The 23,511-nt window shown below is 36.5% G+C and overlaps 1 protein-coding gene across 3 annotated transcripts; it reads right to left on the bottom strand.

Moving 5' to 3' along the window:
• Positions 1 to 6,423: 6,423 nt before the first annotated feature.
• Positions 6,424 to 23,392, bottom strand: LOC145605418 (uncharacterized). Of its 3 annotated transcripts, none has more exons than XM_081661466.1 (21): positions 22,966 to 23,392; positions 22,005 to 22,309; positions 21,688 to 21,805; positions 21,263 to 21,345; positions 20,929 to 21,149; positions 20,695 to 20,827; positions 20,204 to 20,286; positions 19,641 to 19,847; positions 18,286 to 18,645; positions 17,534 to 17,696; positions 17,180 to 17,368; positions 15,846 to 16,052; positions 15,600 to 15,692; positions 14,054 to 14,247; positions 13,203 to 13,748; positions 13,037 to 13,117; positions 12,848 to 12,933; positions 8,661 to 9,374; positions 7,911 to 8,064; positions 7,696 to 7,799; positions 6,424 to 7,084 (listed from the first exon to the last, which is right to left on the bottom strand). In XM_081661466.1, the coding sequence occupies exons 1-20, from the start codon at positions 23,072 to 23,074 to the stop codon at positions 7,721 to 7,723; spliced, it is 4,125 nt and encodes a 1,374-aa protein (XP_081517592.1). In that variant the 5' UTR covers positions 23,075 to 23,392; the 3' UTR covers positions 6,424 to 7,084; positions 7,696 to 7,720. The 3 variants fall into 3 exon arrangements, with proteins under 3 accessions (XP_081517592.1, XP_081517601.1, XP_081517609.1); XM_081661475.1 differs by having other exon boundaries at positions 22,005 to 22,262; XM_081661483.1 differs by lacking the exons at positions 6,424 to 7,084; positions 7,696 to 7,799; positions 7,911 to 8,064 and having other exon boundaries at positions 9,102 to 9,273.
• Between the last annotated feature and the right edge of the window lie 119 nt (positions 23,393 to 23,511).

Raw genomic sequence — 23,511 nt, 5'->3', positions numbered from 1 at the left:
GCAAGTTGTAAACCGGTAAATTGAACGTTTTAAGCCAAATTGGATGGTTCCACCCACCCAATTGGACTCCCGGATAGTATTAGGGACCATGTTAAACTTTTTGGCAATTTTTATTTCTGGGCGAAGAAAAGTAAAAAAAAAACGAAAATGAAGGCTCATATCCACGCTTTTTTAGAAATTTGGGATGTTTCGGGACCTGGTTTCGAAAAGTCTTTAGCTTTAGGGGATACATCTCGGGGTCATATAATACCGTTTGGAACCATATATGATCATAATATGTTTTCATAAATGTTTTCGATAGGCTTGAGTTAATGCAATCGACGCAAGCTATGAACTCGTAAATTGGCCGTCCAAAGGCAAATAAGAAGGTTCCACCAACCTGATTGGACTCCCGGAGGGTATTAGGGACCATGGTAAACTTTTCGGCAATTTTTATTTCCGGGCGAATAAAAGTAAAAAAATTCAAAAATTGAAGGCAATTATCCACGCTTTTTGAGAAATTTTGATGGGTTCAGGGCTCGGTGTCGAAAAACCTTCAGATTTTAGGGTATACATCTAGCGGTCATATAATGCCGTTTGGAACTATAAATGATCATTATATGTTGTCATAAATGTTCGTGCTAAACTTTAGTTAATAAAATCGGTGCAAGTTGTAAACTAGTAAATTGACAGTTTAAAGCCAAATTGGATGGTTCCACCCACCCATGGTAAACTTTTCGGCATTTTTATTTACGGGCGAAGAAAAGTAAAAAAAATACCGAAAATGAAGGCTATTATCCACGCTTTTGGAGAAATTTTTGAAGGTTCGGGGGCTCGGTGTCGAAAAACCTTCAGATTTTAGGGTATACATATAGGAGTCATATAATGCGGTTTTGAACTGTAAATGATCATTATATGTTGGCATAAATGTTAGTGGTAGGCTTTAGTTAATTTAATCGGTGCAAGTTGTAACCGGTAAATTGAACGCTTTAAGCAAAATTGGATGGTTCCACCGACCTAATTGGACTCCCGGATAGTATTAGGGACCATGTTAAACTTTTCGGCAACTTTTATTTCTGGGCGAAGAAAAGTAAAAAATTCCGTAAATAAAGGCTAATATCCACGCTTTTTTAGAAATTCGGGATGTTTCGAGACCTGGTTTCGAAAAGTCTTTAGCATTTAGGGGATACATCTCGGGGTCATATAATGTCGTTTTGAACCATACATGATCATAATATGTTGTCATAAATGTTTTCGGTAGGCTTGAGTTAATGCAATCGACGCAAGCTATGAACTCGTAAATTGGTCGTTCAAAGGCAAATAGGAAGGTTCCACCAACCTGATTGGACTCCCAGAGGGTATTAGGGACCATGGTAAACTTTTCGGCAATTTTTATTTACGGGCGAATAAAAGTAAAAAAATTAAAAAATTGAAGACTATTAACCACGCTTTTGGAGAAATTTTGGAGGGTTCCGGGCTCGCTGTCGAAAAACCATATTATTTTAGGGTATACATCTAGCGGTCATATAATGCCGTTTGGAACTATAAATTATCATTATATGTTTTGATAAATGTTCGTGGTAGGATTTAGTAAATAAAGTCGGTGCAAGTTGTAAACCGGTAAATTGACCGTTTAAAGCCAAATTGGATGGTTCCACCTACCGAATTGGATTCCCGGATAGTATTAGGGACCATGCTAAACTTTCGGCAATTTTTATTTCCGGGCGAATAAAAGTAAAAAATTCAAAATTTGAAAGCAATTATCCACGCTTTTTGAGAAATTTTGTTGGGTTCGGGGCTCAGTGTCGAAAAACCTTTAGAATTTAGGGTATACATTTAGCGGTCATATAATGTCGTTTGGAACTATAAATGATCATCATATGTTGTCATAAATGTTCGTGGTAGACTTTAGTTAATAAAATCGGTGCAAGTTGTAAACCGGTAATTTGACCGTTTAAAGCCAAATTGGATGGTTCTACCCACCCAATTGGACTCCCGGATAGTATTAGGGACCATGGTAAACTTTTCGGCAATTTTTATTTACGGGCGAAGATAAGTAAAAAAATACCGAAAATGAAAGCAAATATCCACGCGTTTTTAGAAATTTGAAATGTTTCGGGACCCGGCTTCGAAAGGTCTTTAGATTTTAGGGATACATCTCGGGGTCATATAATGCCGTTTGGAACCATATTTGATCATAATATGTTGTCATAAATGTTTTCGGTAGGCTTGAGTTAATTCAATCGACACAAGTTGTAAACCGGAAAATTGGCTGTTTAAAGGAAAAAAGGATGGTTCCACCCACCCTATAGGACTCCCGGAGGGTATTAGGGACCATGGTAAACTTTTCGGAAATTTTTATTTCCGAGCGAGTAAAAGTAAAAAATTCAAAAATTGAAGGCTATTATCCACGCTTTTTGAGAAATTTTGGAAGGTTCGGTGCTCGGTGTCAAAAAACCTTCAGATTTTAGGGTATACATCTAGGGGTCATATAATGCGGTTTGGAACTATAAATGATCATTATATGTTGTCATAAATGTTCGTGGTAAGCTTTAGTTAATTTAATCGGTGCAAGTTGTAAATCGGTAAGTTGAACGTTTAAAGCCAAATTGGATGGTTCCACCTACCCAATTGGACTCCCGGATAGTATTAAGGACCATGGTAAACTTTTCGGCAATTTTCATTTTCGGGCGAATAAAAGTAAAAAAAAAAATTCAAAAATTGAAGGTTATTATCCACGCTTTTTGATAAATTTTGTATGGTTCGGGGCTTGGTGTCGAAAAACCTTCAGATTTTAGGGTATACATCTAGCGGTTATATAATGCCGTTTGGAACTATAAATGATCATTATATGTTGTCATAAATGTTCGTGGTAGACTTTAGTTAATAAAATCGGTGCAAGTTGTACACCGGTAAATTGACCGTTTAAAGCCAAATTGGATGGTTCCACCCACCCAATGGACTCCTGGACAGTATTAGGGACCATGGTAAACCTTTCGGCAATTTTTATTTCCGGGCGAAGAAAAGTAAAAAAAATCCGAAAATGAAGGCTAATATCCACGCTTTTTTAGAAATTTGGGATGTTTCGGGACCCGGTTCCGAAAAGTCTTTATATTTTAGGGGATACATCTCGGGGTCATAAAATGTCATTTGGAACCATGTATGATCATAATATGTTGTCATAAATGTTTTCGGTATGCTTGATTTAATGTAATCGACGCAAGTTGTAAACCGGAAAATTGGCTGTTTAAAGGCAAAAAGGATGGTCCCACCCACCCTATAGGACTCCCGGAGTGTGTTAGGGACCATGGTAAAATTTTCGGCAATTTTTATTACTGGACGAATAAAAGAAAAAAATTCGAAAAATTGAAGGCTAATTTCCACGCTTTTTGAGAAATTTTGGAGGTTTTAGGGCCCGGTGTCGAAAAGCCTTTAGATTTTAGGGGATATATCTAGGGGTCATATAATGCCATTTGTAACCATATATGATCATTTTATGTTGTCATAAATGTTCTTGGTAGGCTTGAGTTAATTTAATCGGTGCAAGTTGTAAACCGGTAAGTTGTCATCTAAAGGCAAATAGGATTGTTCCAATTACCCAAGTGGACGCCTAGAGAGTATTACGGACCTTGGTAAACTTTTCGGCAATTTTACTTCGGGCGAAAAAAAGTAAAAAAAAATTCCAAAATTGAAGGGTTATCCAAGCATTTTGAGAAATTTAGGAGGTTTCGGGGCTCAGTGTCGAAAAGCCTTTAAATTTTAGGGGATACATCTCGAGGTCATATAATGTCGTTTGGAACCATATATGATCAGTATATGTTGTCATAAATGTTCGTGGTAGGCTTGAGTTAATGAAATCAACGCAAGTTGTAAACCGGTAAATTGGCCGTTTTAAGGCAAATTGGATGGTTCTACCCACCCAATTGGACTCTCAAAGGATATTAGAGACCGTGGTAAACATTTCGGAAATTATTATTTTCGGGCAAAAAAAAAAGTCAAAAAATTAAAAAATTGAAGGCTATATCCATGTTTTTTGAGAATTTTTGGAGTCTTTAGGGTACGATGTCGAAAAGTCTTGAAATTCTAGGGAATACATATCGAGGTCATATAATGTCGTTTGGAACCATATATGATCATTATTTGTTGTCATAAATGTTCGTGGTAGGCTTGAATTAATGAAATCGACATAAGTTGTAAACCGGTAAATTGGTCGTTTAAAGGCAAATTGGATGATTCCACCCACCTAATTGGACTCATGGAGGACATTTGGGACCATGGTTAACATTTCGGCAACTTTTATATCCGGACGAAAAAAAGTCAAAAAGTTCCAAAATTAAAGGCTAATATCTACGCTTTTTGAGAAATTTCGAATGTTTCGGATCCGGGTGTCGAAAAGCATTGAGATTTTAGGGGATACATCACGGGGTTATATAATGCCGTTTGGATCCATATATAATCATTATATGTTGTCATAAATGTTCGTGTTAAGCTTGAGTTAAACAAATCGGTGCAAGTTGTAAACCTGTAAACTGGTCGTTTAAAGGCAAGTTGGATGGTTCCACCCAGCCAATTGGACTCCATGATGATATTATGGACCATGGTAAACATTTCGGCAATTTTTATTTCCGGGTGAAAAAAAAACTCCAAAAATTCCAAAATTAAAGGCTAATATCCACGCTTTTTGAGAAATTTTGGAGGTTTCGGGTAGAGTTGTTTATTCGGGTAAACGGGTTGGGTTTGGGTCGGTTAGAGTGGTTCAGGTCAACTCGGGTCGGGTCAATTAGGATTAATTCGATAACCTATGCGGGTCGGGTTTGGGTTGGGTCATGCTTGAGTCTAGTCACGTCGGGTCATAATTCTTATCGGGATTAGGTCGGGTTAAGGTCTGGTTAATAACATGGTGGGTTACATTCGGGTCGGGTGAACAATAGGTCGGGTTTAATTCGAGTTTTCACGGGTTAAAACGGGTTAGGGTAATTCTCGGGTTCGAGTTGGGTTCGGTTCAAGTCAATAATTTGCGAGTTATAATCAGGTCGGGTCATTTTCAACTCGGGTCATTCTCGGGTTTAAGTCGGGTTCGGTTCAAGTCAATAATTTGCGGTTTATAATCAGGTTGGGTCATTTCCAAGTCGGGTCATTCTCGGATTCAATTCGGGTTATGTTCAAGTCAATAACTCAGGTCGGTTCATTTCCAAGTTAGGTCATATCCGGGTTCAACTAACTATAAATAGATAATTATCATTTTTATCAAGCTATTTATTTCCTTTGACTATAATATATATGGCAATATACTTATATACTAGGGAACTATATTTTATAATTTAGGAAGATAATTATCTCTTTTGACCATACAACAAATATATACTATATTTAACTCGTAAATTTAAGGATGATGCTCATTTCTTTTCTGGCTGGCGATTTGGTCTCCCCAAAGAAAATGATTTAATCAACAATAATAAGGTGGTCTAAATTGCATTTAAGGTGATTTAAAATCAGGTCAGGAACAATTTGGGTTGAATTTAGGTCGGTCAATAATAAGTCGTGTTGATTACGAGTTGGGTTAGTAAGAAATCGGGTTGAATTTTTGGGTCGGGTTAGTAATAGATCTGATAAAATTTAGGTCTGGTTAATAACAAGTCGGGTTGAATTTGGGTCAGGTCAATAACAAGTCGGGTTGATTTCAGGTCGGGTTTGCAACAGGTTGGGTTAAATTCGGGTCGGGTTAGGAACAGGTCGAGTTGAATTCAGGTCGGGTTAGTAACAAGTCGGGTTAAATTCGGGTTTTGTCGGGTTAAAACGGATTTAGGTCAATTTCGGTTCAAGTCGAGTTCGGTTCAGGTCAATAATTTACGGGTTACATTCGAATCGGGTCATCTCCAGGACAGTTCATGTTCGGGTTCGGGTCTCACATACTCGAGTCATCTCGGGTCTTGGGTTGGTTTTCAGGTCGGGTTTGGGTCACCATTTTTTCGGGTTCAGATGGGTTTGAGTCGGTATTTCTAAGGTTGATGGTTCAAGGGGACGAGGGTGACGCGATAAAAGGGAAGCCCGACACGATGTCGATGCCGAGGGTAGGGGATCGGGGTTGGTCATAGGTGGAGGCAGGGGGTTGGGTGCCTAGGGTGGGGGAACCGGGGAAAATTGGACGGTGGTTTTTTATTAAAAGAAAAAAGTTAATTGTTTAAAATTAAAAATAATAATAAAACTAACAGTAGTTAAAGATTTTATTCAAAATAAATAATTAATGTTATGATTAATCTATTCTAATAATTCATGATTACCTAAGATAATTGGAATTTTTGCTTCAGAAAAATTAAAAATTGATGAGCACCCAAGAGAATTTCCTTTAAATATATAATTTTTTTAGGTTCATGTGTATGAGGATTAAAACATACGTACCTTTTTTTTTAAAAAAAAAAACATTATAAATATATTGTAAATAAATATTTTGAAGCATTTTTCAAGCTTTATTAAAATGGTATTCTAATGGTATAAACAAAATTTCCCTTCAAAACAACAATTCAATGGCTACCATTAGTCCATTATTCTCTCATCCCCATACACAGACAAGGCAAACCCTACTCCCCTTAATTTCAAGGATAGAACCACCAGTAGTTGTCCAAAACAATGGAAAAATCACAATGAGGAAGAAACCATTTTACCTCTACGATGAATTCCCCGAAGACTACAAAAAACAGCAGGATTATCAGCTGACTAATAAACCTCCACTAAGAATCAAGAGCATGAAGTTATTCATAGCAGAAGGCTGTCTTCCCTGAGCTTCATTCTAGGACCAGGGTCAAAATCGGAGAGGCAGTTTTGTTCAAGACCAGTGCCAAAATCTTCAGCAATGTTGGTCTCAGTTACCTGGGAAACCTAAGCTCAATCCATGCACAAATCATTGTCTTGGTAATTTGGGCTTTTCAGGTCATCGGGCTGTCAAAGGTAATCAGGCTGCAGGTGGGCCTTTTGGTGAAGTGATCGACCCTTTTGGTGAAGAATGGAAGACAAGCTATGTTCTCCATGTTGTGGCTTCTTTTGTTCAAGCAATTGAAACTATCTAACAGACCCCAGAGAAACTTGCCGACCAACCATCTAACAGACCCTGAGAATAACAATGCTTGGGCTTTAACATTCACTTTGTCCCATGAAAGTGATATTGATTTATGAGAGAAAAAGGAATACAACTTTTAACTTGGGTAATTATCCTTGTAAATCAAAATGGTCACATTTTTTCTACTTGCAATTTAATCATTAATCGTCTAAAAACCAACATATTGTAACCTAAATACAAGTTTCCCATGCAGACAAGTGCCAAGACAATACTACAGATTTAATCATAATTTAAACTCGTAGCAGAACATGATATCATGGTTTATACCCAAACTGCAAAGAGCACAATTAGTTTTGGAATATATCAGAGCACTAAACATGCAAGTATAACAGTAAGAGATAGTATGTATCTATTTCACCACGTAGTATGACAATTGACAATTATGGTCAAGATTAATAAAAAAATTACCATAAAGTCAAACATCATATAGTGCAAAACAGAGAATATCCTTTAGTTGGTGATGATATTAGAACTCAACAGCTCATTAAAAACAATACCACTAAGACTCTGCTTTGTTTCTATGATGTCACAATGCAGACCTTCACTATATTGAAGACACACTCACTAAGTATTTATAGAAATCGAGTGCAAAGTCTGCTTACCAATTTAGCACTTTAATAATAGAGCTCAAGGTGCAGTGCAATCATTTAAAGAGAACTCAATCATTTGCATTCCTCTACCAGCTACAACAACCTGATAACAGTTCCTGTATGAAGATAATAATTAATAAATACTAATAAAGCAGCAGAAAATCATTTCTCATGGTAAGAATAACTACCAAAGCCAAATGTAAGCAAAAAAAAAGTGCTTCATTTACCCTCCACAGGCTGTGACATCTAAGGCTTCCGGCTCTGGTACACTAGTTATGAAATGACAATGCTCAGCTAGATTGCCATGCTCTTGAATATTCCAGCACCTTACTCTTTGATCAAGACCGGTAGAGAATATCCAGATTCCATCTGTCCATACACCTAAACCAAATGGAAACCAAGATATTAAACTTCAAATAGTTGCACAAATTTTCAGAACCTTCTGTAATGAGAGCATGTGTAAGATCTCTCTCTCTCTTCTTCCCAAGATCACTTTCACTAAAGCTTTGGGAGTCATCAAAAGAGAGACAAAAAAGCAGCTAATATGTTTAGTACTACATCAGGAATCAGGATATATGATGTTCCTTTTACAATGAATACTGGGTCATTCTTCCTAGAACACAGGATGTCAAAAAAAATGATAATAATTGAGGAAGCAAAAAGGGATAATTCAATAGGGCAAGAGCATACTGCATACCCATGAAAAAAAAATGATAATAATTGGGTAATAGGCGCAAGCAAGATTATATTAACACAAGTTGCAGGACTTATTACCCACACTTCATATAAATATGTTCTACCAAAAGGAACTCACATGTGGAGACCTACGTGACATGGGTGACACGAATACGATTATTTGACACGGGTACGGATCAGAGTGAATATTGTTTCCACATAGAGAAAATAAATAATTTATTTATATATAAAAAAATAAAAAATAAAATAAAATAAATAAATAAATAAAGACTAATAAGTACCTTTTACAGCAGAACTATGAGCTGCTATGGCTTTGTTCTGATACAAGAATTTGATAGAATAGCTTTGATTTGAGTCATACTGGATAGTGTGTTCTGGGTTACCTAGCTTTGATATTGTATCACCTTCTTTTCCAATATGGCCCAACTTTGATCTTAACGAAGATGGATCCACAACAAATTGAAGATAATTAAGTGCTTGATCATCCCCCCCACTTACAATGTTGAATGACATACTATTTCCAAGATTTTGACAGCAAAGGTGCAGACAATTGACACCAGACTGGTGAATACTACGCAAGATATGTAATGGTTTTATTTCAGATAACCTTTCACAAGAATCTTCAAAACTTTCCCCAGATTTAGAGGAAGTTATTTCTATATGCTCAGAAGATTTATTCTCGCCCTTCAAAACCATTGCTTCTGGTAATTCATCAACATCAGCTTTGTCACTAGAGAAAATATTGTCTTTCAATGCCATAGATTCCGTAGGTCTTTCTTTAGCATTTAGAGCTGCATCAACAGATTTCCACCATCGACCACCTTGGCTTCCTCTACCAGTGCGTGGTCGTTTTTGAAAATCAATAGATTTCTCCAAGTGAAGTGATGATACTCGCTGCATAAATGTTTCAATGCTTTTAGTAACATCCCAGAAGGCAATACTTCCATCAGTTGATCCACTAATTATGATATATATGTTCTTTGTCATCATTTTATCTGCAAAAACCTTAATAAGGTTACATGAAGATAATCTTACAAAAGAAAAACACGGATGAGAATATGATATAGATGACAGAGCAATCAGAACCCAACAAGCCAGCAACACACTTTGTGTCATTATATTCTTGTATACATGAGGATTCTATTAAGAACTTTACCTATCCACATTATTGTATAATCTAGCCAGCAGATTAACCTCATAATTTATTACAAAGCAGCATCATAACATGCCTCAAGTGTTAGCAAACAGACTGATAGAGTTAATGTCCTCCCTAGTTTTACTCAATTCCTTAGAGGCCCGATTCTCAAGTCATTCGGTAATGTATCGTGGGTCCAAGGATGTATTTCTTCACCATAGTTAACCTAGAGCAGTTACAGTGAATGCAGTAAGATTAGGCATTAAATAAAATTGTAAATGTAGTTTTTATTATTTAATCTTACTCATTTACACAGATTATGTTTTAAGGAAGATTATTTAATTCCAAAACTAATCTTCAGCTTTAAAAAAAGGGCTTAGTTGTATTTCTCTCAGTTGAGGGTTGAATTTCAAGGGGATTCCCCAAATCTCTATCGTCAGATCCAGCTAAAGATTTTTTTTTTTTTTTGGGAGGGGGGGGGGGGGGGGGGGGGGGGAGGGTGGGGGCGAGGGGATAGGTAGGGGGGAAGTTCCGAATTGCTTCCTGTAGGTTTATTGCACTCCCAGAAGTTCTGCTCAATTCATAATCTAATAATTTAACTGCACCATCAACATGTTGAAATTGAATTCATTATCATTAAATCTGCTTCTCAGACTATTGCCAAAAAACACATGCAGACAACGAGAGAAGGAAAAAAAAAAAAAAAAAAAAAAAAAAAAACAGAGAGAGAGAGAGGGATGTAAAATAACAGTTTCATATACAGTTTTTGGGATTTAAGAGGTAAAATAGTGTTATAGACCAAGTGGAGCCACCTCTCAAGGTGTATGCAAGGAGGAACTAGGCAGGAAACAAGAATCAGCACCAGACAAATGGGAAGAGCATAATCAGCACTAGAAGACAAGCACCATTATGAATCCTCTATAGAGAGTGGTGGCTTGAGGAACTGACCTCTGATTTGGGCAGCAGTACATGACAAAGATGATTAAAGCTAAGTTAAACATAGTATTTTTGATCCTTGTGCATATAAAGAAGGCAGTATTTTAGTGAAAGCCATGTTGAGAATTATTGTGCTGTATTTGTCTAGAGACTTGTAGCCTCAAGATACTAACGTTGAGAGTAGTAGCCTCAAGCTACCCCCCTTTTGTAACCTGCTGTCAATTCCAATTCAAAATACAAGCTTTCATCTTTGTCACATCTTGATATTCTCTGTTAAATACATTAGTGTTCGATTGAGTCTATAACAAGAAGAACAAATTATCCTTCCGAATTGGGAAATTATGCTATCCATTGGCCCTTATAAGTGGAGAATGATAATAATTTCTTAAGAAAACAGGATCAGTGACTCAGTGGGTCACTACAAAAGCATGATGGAGAATTTAATATCTAAAGTTTACAACGTTCTTCATAAAAAAACTTTCAGCAGTCAAGCTCCTCCCAGTGGTAAAGACATCAAAAGCCTATCTGCAGCAGGCCTCACCACACAACCGTCAAAAGAGTTGAATAAGCCATAAAAAGAATTATACTTCATGTAGCAGTATTTGTATCATTAGATAATACTGTAAGTCAAGCCTTGTTTTTGGGCCTTCTTATTTTAGTGGTTTCCTAGGAACAGCAGGTTTACCATGGCTTTTAAAGAGTGGGTTTCACATGCTGGGAATCATTTAGTTGATGTTTACTTCATTAGTGCTAGAAACTGACCTAGCTGACAGCTCTAACAATGGCAGAAAATTAACAAGATGATGATGGTTATATTGGTGAGATGAGAATTACAGAAAAACAAATGATAATTCCACTTTCGAGAGGTGGATTCTCTCCAAGTATAAGCTTTCGAGAGGCTCACTCTCTCCCAGTAACAAACCACACAATATTCAACATGTCCTTATTCTACCTAATAAGGCCTATTTTATAGAAATTTCTCCTAACAAACCTCTAGCTTGTTCACATTTACTGAACTGAGCTGTGGTGAATTGAACTGATTGGAGCTGAGCTGAAGTGATTGGACCTGAGCTGAACTGAACTAAACTGAATAGAGCTGAAATGAATATTTTATGAGAGAACGAAATTGAACTGAACTGATTGGAGCTGAAATGAACTGAACTAAAATTAAGCTGAAGTGAACAGGTCCTAATAGACTATGACTAACATGCCCTTTCAGCCTTCCCCTAAATATTGATTCCTTGCAATTAGATATGAGGCCTAAAGCTTCCATAATTGTATTGGTCAATTAGAGGGCTATTTTGATTCATTAATTAATAAATTACTAAGGCCAGTTTTGTTAAGTAATGGAATTAGAGTATAAAGTTATCATTACCTAAATTATGTAGGAAACATAAGAAGGTTGGGACATTTTTTTCTAAAAATACAAGTAGGGGTATTAACGAGCCGAGACTACTCGAGACTTGGCTCGACCAAAGCTTGGCATTGGCTCGGCTTTAGTGAGCTTAACTCAGGTTCCGCTGGAGATCTTAACGAGTCAGGAGCTATCCTTGGCTCGGATCGAAAGTCGGTGAGCAAGCTCGAGTTTTTTTTAAAAAATTTATATTTTTTGTACAATATGTTTTTTTGGTAATAAATAAGTTAGTAACATAAACTTTTCTTCATATTTAAGGCTTAGGGACTAAAATTAATTTACGTAACTCTAGTGTTCCAGCTAAGTTTTGGATCTTTTGTTGATGAATTTTGTTTTTGTTTATAAAGAAGTAAAAAAAGAGGAAAGAAATAGTCCCACGTTGAAAGATAGGAGCAAGGGATAGAATATGAGAGTCATAAAAGCAAACTTAGATTGTCTTAGAAACAATGACTATGGGCATCATTTGGGCCCTTGTTAAATGGGCTAAAATACTAAAGTCTATAAGCCTCGAGTCGAGCCATGATGAGCCTCAATCGAATCGAGCCAAGCTTTTAGGAGTATCGATCCTTAAAGAGTATCAAGCTCGAGACGAGTCTTAAGAAGTCTTGAGCCGAGCTTTTAGGAGTCTCAAGCCTTAAAGACTATCGAGCTCAAGAAGAGCCGAGCCTTAAGAAGTCTCGAGCTTGAGCTGAGCCCCAATTTTTAAGGCTTGACGAACTTCGAGCTCGAGCTAAGCCTAAGCTCACAAGCTTTGAGCTTGAGCCGAGCTACCTAGGCTTGGTCTCGGCTCGTTAACACCCCTAACTACAAGTCATGATGCTAATAATTAACCATTGAGAGGTAAAATTCTTGTTAAGAGTTTGAACATATTGATTTCCTACATTTTAGCGTATTCTAGAAATAGTAATACAAGGAAATAGTTCAGAACGATCTATTACATACATGTAATTTCCAAAAGGATTAACTGAAAGAATATATCAAACCTTGATAAAGTTGGCAAAGAGGAGCTACAGCATGCTGTAAAGCCAGAACAGGCGATGAAAGGGGAGCCAACGATGCAATATCAAACCTGCAAAGCAAAAGAAAATGAAGCATATCAAAGATCTACTGAGTTCTTGAAGAAAAATTTAGCAATCATTACATAATCTAATTGCAGAAGGCATTTATCTTACCAATACCGATATGGAAGAACAAGAGCCCGCAGCATTAGAGTAGCATCAGAGCAAGCAACAACAACAAAACAGACAGTAAACCTGAAAGTAGATGAGAGTTATGTAACAGAAACTTCAATTGGCACTTAAATGTACAATTGTAGGAGAATTAGTCAAATTAACTTGCCTTGAATTGGCAAAATTAACAAGAAAGGCAGTAACAGCCAGGTATCTCCAATCATTATCATGTGCATCTCCATGTTGCATTAGCTCCATTTCCATAGAGGCTGAAACAGAGTCAGAACTAGAAACTACATCTGATGGACTGGGTAAGTTTCCACTATTTTGAGTCTTTTTTTTAGTACGAACACTTTTAACTGGCATGTCAGAAGACAGCCACTTGAACGACATTGAAGGCATATCTACTGGTGAAGACTTATGGCTCCCATATTCGTTCACTAGGCCATCAACAGATGTATCTCCCTCAATTTTTTGTCTTTTCCTTAATAACCATGAAGTTAGCACCCGTTTAGCACCAACAGAAATTAGTAAGCATGGAATCTCACAGTTCTCCAAGGAATTAATGGTCCCACCAGTCCCATTAGTTCCTTCAACCACCTTAGCTTCTGCCGAATGTAGCTTTGACACAAAACATAATGATCTTACAGCTGACCCTCCAACATGTTCCCCGAGTAAATTGGACATAGCCCAATTACTAGTACCATGATTATACCTGAGCTATCCATCAGATTAACCTACTGTCAGATGAAATAAAAATCTTGCAAAGATCATAAAGTTTTCACGCAACAAATTTACAAGCATATTAATGGTCTACAATGTTTGTACAATAGTGAACAGCTTGCAGTTTGCACATATGCTGTTCCAAGATTAAAAAAGAAAAAACTAAAAGCACACGAAAACATAATTTTTTTTTTTTTTTTTTTTTTGAACCACATAAAAAGTATTTTGAAGGAATAAATCCAATCAGTATAGTAGACTGGTAAAAACCTAACCAGCTAATTGTGCAGAAAATCATACCTAGTCAATCTCACGGTACCATCTTCACACCCAGTAGCTACCCAGCTAATTTTAGGAGTTGCACATTGAACATCTTCAGGGATAAAACATAAGGAGTGAATCTCTCTCCCATGGAATTGTAAGTGCAAGTTGCGCAAAAATATCTTATTTTCACCATCTGGTACCCAGTATCTATGAACATAGATGATCTCATCCTGGAGAGGGTTATTAAACAATTCAGACAATTTATAGAAACATAACCAATTGTCATCAAACCTACACAAGCAAATAACTCCAGGTATGAGAACAAATCTCGGTGGAAGACATTGTATCTGGGATTCTGGCTTGGAAGATAAGCTTCCACATGTGAGTTTAACTGATTCACTCAGAACTAAATCTGGCAGGTAGTAAGCCACAATTTGGATTAATGGCCATGTGTTACGTATTCTTTATTTAATTTCAGGTAATTCTATGGGTATACTAAACACAAAAAAAAGAAGAAAAAAAGCTGTGGGGAGTTGAGGACTTGAAGACTTAATTTGGCACCAGGACATGTTCCCAAGCCACGCATTAGTATGAGCCTAAGTAATAGTGTTTCACAAATTCTTACATGTGGCCAGCCATCATGGGGGTTACTTCGTTAGTGTTATAGGGGTTACTTGGTCAGGTTACAAGGGTTACTTCATTAGTGTTATAGGGGTTACTCAGTCAGTATTATAGGGGATACAACGTTCTTTTACAAGCGGTCACACTGTGTGGCCAGCCGAACACAAGACGGACTGAGAGAATTTTATTCAAAAGATGATATTAGGAAAATGGTCAGCAAGTAGCCAGCAGCCCAAAAATCTTGATATTAATATAATGTTGTTAAAGGTGGTAGTTAAGAAGACTATCTTTGAAGTTTGATAATGTGAACAATACTAACAGGAAGAAAAAAAAAAGGGGGGGGGGGGGGGGGGGGGGGGAGGGGGGGAGGGGGGGCTTAAAATTCAGCAGCCGTCCTAAGGAAAAACTCCCTCAGTCCCTTCACTCAAAATATAATCCTTTTTTGTTTAATTATCTCTCATAAACAATTATGCATATAAATAAATGCAAAGGAAATCAATTAAGGAGGCATATGTATTACATACAAAATTTCATAGCTGTAGCTTTGTCAAATCACACTTTGATTATAGCGAAATTTTGTATCATGTATGTGAATGTGTATATGTATGTGTGTGTGTGTGTGTGTGTGTGTGTGTGTGAATGTGTATATGTATGTGAATGTGTGTGTGTGCGTGTGTGTGTGTGTGTGTGTGTGTTGTGTACTTGTGTAGTTTGTGTGTACAACAAAATATAATTTTTTCCATATTGTTGGCAAAAGTCACAAGGTATTATCTACATGCACTAGGCAAACCGCAAACAGAGAATGTAACTAATAAAAGGTAACTTTATGCAAATAAGTAAATTCCCTGTAATTCCCACATTTGACACCAAACATTAATATCTGACACTTGGAAAAAAAAATAACAAAAGAAAGAGGGGGGGGGGGGGGGGGGGGGGGGGGGGGGGGGGATTGAGAGCGTGCCTTAACATATGCAAAGCCACTGCAGATTTCAGGTGTCTGACCAAGATAATAAGAATGAGGACGACGCCATCCCCCACATTTAACTTGCAGTACCTACATTTACACGCATTCTTAGGTTCCAAGATAGGTAAGATGAGAAAATAATATATCAGTTAAACATTTAAACCTCAATTTCCTCCCACCCTCCTCCCCTGTTTAAAAAAAGTATATCATCAAAGAAAGAGAAAACATATAGCAGAAGAGGACCTTCGTTTCAGAGAGTAAGTTCCATATCAAAAAGTCCGTAGATGAGAAACCAATGGCATAGCTGATATTTTCTGAATCATCCAGGGAATAATGAGCAGACACGGACTGAACAAGGCTTAATTCTTTAATATGTCTCATTCCCACAAATTCAACAGTTGGTTGGTCTCTATTATATTCCAGATAGCATATGCACCCATCACCTCCAGTCTGAACAAAAAGCATATGGAGAAAAAATTGGAAGATTAAAATTCTACTGTACTTAAGTTAGCTTTCATATCCAAAATGTTACTCGTAATACATATATGACCAGCCTTATAATAGTATAAACATATTTGACCAGTAATCACAGACCCCATCTAGAGTCCGAAAGCTATGACGATGGCGATACTAGATGAGACAAATATTGATGCCATAAATTGTATAGCAGAGCATGATGAGATAACAACTCGTCAGCAGAATTAGACACTATCCAAGGAAGAAAGCAAACAACAAACCGAATCTAATTGAGGAAAGTGAAGTAGTAGGATTAGCCAAGGCAATGATATATGACAAGGTGGACGGAATACAGTAGACATCTGCACAGATGTCAGTCATGTCACAGTTGTAAAAACAGTTGTAAGGAAAAGAGATAGATGCACTCCTTTCATCAACGATTTAAGCTATCATTTACATGTAGCCCACAAATATGGGGAAGAAACCAAGTTGTAAAGAAAAGAGAAAGATGTACTCCTTTCATCAACAATTTAAACTATCATTTACGTTTAGCCCACAAATATGGAGAAGAAACGAAGTTGCAAAGAAAAATGAATTTTAAAATTGGCATAATATTGAAGCTTCAGGTCAATAAATTTTTTTATAAATATTTAATTCCTGTCCAATAAAAGATTTTTCAAGAAATGAGATGTGAGACCAAACTTTGACCATTTTATACTATGGAAATTACTATGTATAAAATACTCCGTATATGAAAAGATATACTCAGAAAGTGTCTAGAGCTAAAATGATAAATAGCCTATGCACCAAACACAGTTTTCCAAATTAGTGTGTGCTTCTTTCTTCTTTACTTGGCAGCATGTAAGGAGTCTCAAACTTCAAATCAGCATGCTCTTAATGATATCACTCATATCAGGCTATTAGCAATCAAAGTTCATAGACTTGGATTCAAAAACTCAGGGGATGATGTAAAACATGGGGCACAACCGCACAAGGACTACCAAACCACAATGAAATTTAATTATGACACACAAATGATTATGATAGAAAGTTAAAAAAAAAGCATGAAAAACACATTTAATTCTGATGATATCAAGTTAATAATATAACTCAGCCATTACCGAGCAAACTTCAACCAATCCAGTGGTGAGTCTGACTAATGATATGCTGCAGACAGTAGATATCCCATGAGCTCCTTTGAAATATGTTGAAGGAGTTTTCTCAATAAAGAGTATGGAACAATCAAGCAGAATCCTCTTTGACAAAGGGAACAAAACAAGATTACCACGCAAATCCCCGCAAACTAATACCTGCAAAAAAAAAGTACAAAGGACCAAAGTGAACATCTGAAACAAGTTGGCATTACTCTGCCATATAATCTCTGTAGCAAAATTAATTCACAATATCTTATATTACAGTGACTGATCTGAAGATGAAGGCAAGTGCAAATAATTAGGAAAGAAAAGAGGTGATACCTCTTCCTCAAATGAGGCATCTAGACACATTATCCTTGCACCAAAAGGTGACATGAATTCTGCAACTAGACAGGCATCAAAACTTCTCACAACATCATGAGATAAAGAATCAGACAGCCTCCATAACCTCACAAAACCCCTAGGGTTAGATGTGAAAATAAACCTAAAGAATGAGAAGAAAAAAAGTGTTTTAGATAAGTAGTTACAGAACAGAAATGCAGTCTTTTGCTGAAAAAGAACAATACTACAAAATCTCCATAAGCAAACAGAACCCACAGGCTGGATGGATTAGATTTTAATCATCAAAAATACTCAAACTGACGCATCACATACAGATGAAGGAAAGGAAGCTATTCAAATTCAAGGCCACTAATAGTAAAAGTATTGTTCTTGGAGCAGCAGCAGCAGTGAAATATAAATTAGAAAGCATGAACACAAGAAGATGAGGAAATTAGTACACCAATATGAGTTGTGATAAAATTACAAAAGCCTTTCTTTGCTGGAGTCAAAGGTACATCAAATATTAGAAAGAACTTTTTTGGGGGAAGCAGGAAGTATTTGGAATACAGCAAGAATGAGGGATCCCCATCAGCCAACTCATATAATTGGAGTTGGTTATTCCTGTTTCAGACGGTGAATGGAATTGATATGGTTGTCACTTCCATCACAACTATGCTTCTTTAAAATGAAAGTTCAAACTAAACCCTAGTATTATATTTTACAAGATTAAGTAGATCAGAATGGTCATTTACCCACATCCAATTGACTTGCACCAATACACTCCTAAGAGCTGCCTTTCCTTTTCCGCAGACCACGATATTCTGACAGCCACTTGAGGGATACCATCATTAAATATGACTTTGATGACTTTCATGGTTCCCCTACCATCACCAACAGCAATCCAATCCTCAACTTCAAAGGACGGCTCAGACAGATTTTGAGACAACAAATCCATGCAGATAACTGGTATCTCCTCAGTAATCTTGATAAGTTCAGTCCAATCCACAGATCCACTCTCGGATAGATAAGCATGGTATACATAACCATGGTTCGTAGCAACATAGATCATATTCTTGCGAGCGAATTTCAAACAACGTACATATTCGCTCTTGCTGCACCAGAAATAACAAGAAAATATGAATAGTTCTATATAAAAGGGAGAATAAAATTCACAGAAACGGTCCCAACTTTTGTTCATCCTTTTACAACAAAATTCAGATTTTAGCTGACCTGGAATGATCTCAAATTTGGAGCAAGTCTTCTTAAATGGTCTAGGACTGACGATTTTTTATTTTAATTTTTATATATACACACAAGCTTACAAAGTGTTAGATGTACATTAGATAGACACCACAGGTGTCACCCGTTAAAGGAGGGGAAAGCACAAAAAAAAAAAAAAAAAACAAAAAACAAAAAACAAAACATAACAAAAAACCCATGCCCACTAACCATCATGGAGAAATTAATCTACAAATATAAGAATATTCAAGTATTAGCCCATAATCCAAAATTAGACTCCAGAGGTACAAAATTGCAAGTTTACGGCACCAATATAATGCAATACTGTTATTACTTAAGGTAAATAATTATTTAAAATAAAATAAAAAAATAAATAAATAAATAAACAGAATTATTTTGTCTTCTTCTTCTACCCCGATCCACCACTATTAACCCTAAATTCCCCCTCATCTTCTTAGTTGATGAAATTCTTGGTTAGCCACAAATTCAACAAGCCTTTTCATTTTTGGAACTATCTTAAACAGCCTTCTAAGTTAAGATTCAGATAATTTTCCTAAAAGAAAAAAGAAAAAGAAAAAAAAAAAAGGGAGTCTAACAAAGTTAGCAAGAAGCCACAACATGAGCCATATAGCAATAAGAATCAAGGTGCTCTTATCTCATAAATTTGTAGCCAAATGGGAGGCATTCCCAGATCTAGCACAAAGCTAAACTAAATAATCACATAATAAATGAGCAGATTTTTTTTACTTGTGCAATGTGTCAACAAATCCTGATCCCAGATAAAAGGACATTAAAAAGAATAAATGTCATAACAATGCCCAGCTCAGGACTAAGGAGGGGAGTACAAAAAGAAATGGTAAGCACTCACCTGTCCATAAGGACACTATGACCTGATGAATTTGGAATGCAAAGTCTGAAGACCTCTTCTTTTCTTTCCTTGACCTCTTTGATAAATTCACCAGAGAATGCAGATAACGAAGAATGCAGACAGTGGGCTTTGATTGCAGAATCAAACCCAGCAGTAACAAGAAGGGAAGTGTCAGGATCATAGATACATCTCCATATTCCCCTCCCTCTGCCAAACAACAAATGAATTGTTCAACATAAAACAGACTTAAAGATGAATAAATAAATAAACAAGCAACAGGTATGATCCATTTTACTGTGAGGAGAAACTGATGAAGCTACGAAAGTCACATAAGCAGCATGCAACAAATTCATGATCTCACAAAAGAATATCCTAATGAATTGAACATGAGAATCTAAAGGTAATACAAGAGAGATCCATGTTACTCAGAGAGTTTATTTCACCTTCGGATCCTATAACAAAAATAGAACAAGGGAATGGACTACTTATTGTTTTCAACAGGATTTAATTTTTAAGTAATGTAAAAGCTAAAAAAACAAAACACAGAAATGAGATGCACTTACATATGCTCCTTGATAACTCTTAACTCTTTTCCATCCAATCCCCATACACGACATGAACAGTCCTCTCCAGCAGTGACAATAAACTTAGGTAAAAAAACAAAAAAACAAAAAAAAAAAAAAAAAAAGACAAAAAAAGCAGAGAAGATTCAGTTTCTGAAATGAAACATTATAAATTAAAAAGAGCTAACATCCTATTTGCAGTTCCCAAGTGTTTACACTACACCAAAACATGAAGAAATTATACAGGTAAATGATGCTGCGCTATTCCAATGTCCAAGACCAGGGGAAAATATGATTGCTTACTACTTGGGGGTAGGGTGAGAGAAAAGCCTAGAACATGAGAATCCTAGTTTCTACACAACAGAGTAAAAGATAAATGATAATGAACATCCAAGATAGACAATGCCCTAATATTTTTACATATCATTCAGGCGGCAACATATAACTCAACTGAGACAAATCAAAGCTAGAAGAGGTGCTTCAAAGCTTACTGAGTCAGATATGTAGCAATCCCAGATCCTCGCACCATGACCAAACAGCCCAGGACCAGCCAGGTAATGGCCATGCAATTTGGTCAAATCATCAGTCATGTTCATTTCAGCAGTGGTAATCCAAATTCGAGCACTGAAAACTAGTCTAATTAATTTCTCATGGTACAAACTAAAGAGTGCTAATATATCGGAGAATAGCAAAAGATATCCTATAGCATATGAAGTGGCTCTCACCTACGGTCATCAGACACAGAAACCAGTTTGGATCCATCACTAGACCATGATAGGCAAAATATAGAACCCTGGTGGCCAGCAAGTTTAGAAATAATCTCAACTTTATAGTAGAAACAATCAAGAGGACAATTAGCTTCAGAAAAGCTCATCACAACAAGGTCTTGACCAGCATTTGTTGAAGGTTGTGTCCTATGTTGACGAACCAATTTCCATACAACAATCTGACATACCATACAAAAAAAAAAAAATAGATGAATAGAAGAGCCGAATCAAAGGTTGAGTGTTAATAAAATTGCCCATGTTCAACCAACAATTAATGACAAGCAAGGATTACCTCATTAAAAATAGTGCCAGATGCAATAAGGAGAGCTCTAAAATCATGACCCCAGAACTTCATAGAGTACAGAAGGCACCTCTCTACAGACCAAAAACAGAATGTCAGAAGTAGCAAATTGGATAAAATTCATGAAACAATGCTGTGATTTACTACCAAAATTAGCAAGACCTACATATCTTTTTTAATGTAAATTAAAAATATATATTAAACAATTGTTCCACACTTGCATCGGCATAACACTTTTTCCTTGTTTTGTGTTTTGGGCGAGACAAATATAGGTTCTCTTACAGCAAAAGATAACAGACAAGAACTAGTTAAGAGAGACCATGGAACCTCTGACATGCTGCAATGTCAAATAATGAAAGTGGAGGACCTGTTCTTCAAAAATGAAGTCAAAGGAGGTTGTATAGATTGTTACAGACCTGGACATATAACTTCAAAGATCAATTTTGGTGCCAAGACATCCCATATATGAACAGAATTATCATTACAGCCAACTGCAAGATAATGACATCCCTCTTCAGAAGAAGATAAGCCATCCTACACAAGTCGATAAAAAATCTAATGTATGAGCATAATATAAAATTATGAAATGAATTAATTAGGAGGAGATAGATGGTTGTTGATCCAAAATAGCTTGAAAAAATTGCGACTTCATTATTTCAAAAAATAATAATTAAATAAAATAATATTGCGACTTCATAGTTCAATCTCCTAAGTAAAACTAGAAATAAATCACCTCTAAGAAACAAAAATCCAGGACCCAGTGTGTAAATCTTGGCAGCAACTGTATAAAAGTCAGATCTATTGAAACATCAGATCTATCAAGAGACTTTGACCCCAGCTGAAGGTGCAAGCTATACAATTTCACTCTCCTCTCCCCTGAAATAACAACTTTAAAAGTAACAGATTGAGACAAGGCATCGTCCTTGCAATTCATTAATATAGAAGCAATCCCATGAACACGAACTCCTTCGAACACGCAAAATGATTTTATCTGTCGACCAAGATTTACATCAAAAAGTATTATTTGTGATCCTGATCCTGCAAGTAGGGGGGGAAAAACCGCAGAAGGAAGACATGCTTAGGGTTCAGAAACAAAATATTCAAAGATAACCTTCAAGGAAAATGAAGTACATCAGTCAGCTTCCAGTGCAATTATTAAGGCCACAGTTAGATGAAGATACATGAAGCAACACTGTGGCAGACATAACTACAAGCAAGTGATTTCCCAAAATAAAAGCAAAATCTTAACTAAAACCTTGAAGGTAGTTACACTTTGGTCAAAACGATCCTTTTTTTTTGTATAAATTTGAAACAATGGTCATTGTACAATAATCTGAAGCATATAGTAAATTATTTAACAAGGCAGCACTCTAACATTTGAAAAATTGAGAATTTATTTTTGTATTTTTTAAATGGAAACGCAAGTTGCATAAGCAGATTGCTGAGCACACTTTCAACAAAAATGCATTTCATATGACACACATTTGGGTTGCATACTCATCGCACAAATGAATTATCATCATCAAACATAATAAATTAATAATTAGAGCAGAAAAACAAGTACATTTTGGAGAAACCTAATTGAAAAAAGCAATACAAGTACATAAATAAAACATAGAAAAATAAGCATTAAAAAAAAAAAAAAAAAAAAAAAATTGGTTGAAGATGGAAAGAAGAGAAGAAAGGAGAGTTACCAGCAAGAAGATATGGAAAAGAAGAGAAATGAGAGGGGACGTGAAGGAAGCACAAAGCCGAGATTTCACCGAGGTATTGCCCGCCATCCACCACTCTCAACTCGCCCATATTATTAATCAATACACAAACACACTTTCTCTCTCAACCCTAAACGCCGCAAGTCTGGCGTTGCCGACGGCGGACCACAACCCTTTGCGCTCGGAGTCCTCTTAAGTCTTCAAATTTTTTTTATTTTTAATTAATGCTCTAAGTTTATGAATGCCTAGACGAAAACAAATGCAGTGCCCTTAGCTCAGTTGGTAGAGCGGACAGCGGAGGACTGTAGTTGATCCGTGCCCTTCTTAGCTTTACAGAATTTACTTAAACGTTTCTAACTCAGACTCTCTCTTTTTTTATTACTAGTTGTGGCCCCGCGCGCTTCGCACACGGTCCGTCAATGGTGGTGATAATTGCTTGTAAATTTTGTATATGGTGGTATTGTTACATGTTTTATTATGTTTGTGAAGTGTCTAAATTTTGTATGCATTTAAATTATCACCGGCAAT

Source organism: Chenopodium album, chromosome 2, assembly GCF_948465745.1.
Source record: "Chenopodium album chromosome 2, dcCheAlbu1.1, whole genome shotgun sequence".
In the NCBI taxonomy this organism is placed as follows: Eukaryota; Viridiplantae; Streptophyta; class Magnoliopsida; order Caryophyllales; family Amaranthaceae; genus Chenopodium; species Chenopodium album.
Note: the sequence above shows the minus strand (reverse complement) of the source record. Positions and strands in the feature narration are given on the sequence as shown.

Excerpts from the sequence above, each read along its gene's own strand:
- LOC145605418 (XM_081661466.1), bottom strand. The coding sequence starts at position 23,074 with ATGGGCGAGTTGAGAGTGGTGGATGGCGGGCAATACCTCGGTGAAATC. Across the intron at positions 21,150-21,262 it reads CTGGCACTATTTTTAATGAG|ATTGTTGTATGGAAATTGGT; the intron begins GTAATCCTTGCT and ends ATGGTATGTCAG. Across the intron at positions 12,934-13,036 it reads GTTCTTCCATATCGGTATTG|GTTTGATATTGCATCGTTGG; the intron begins GTAAGATAAATG and ends TTTGCTTTGCAG.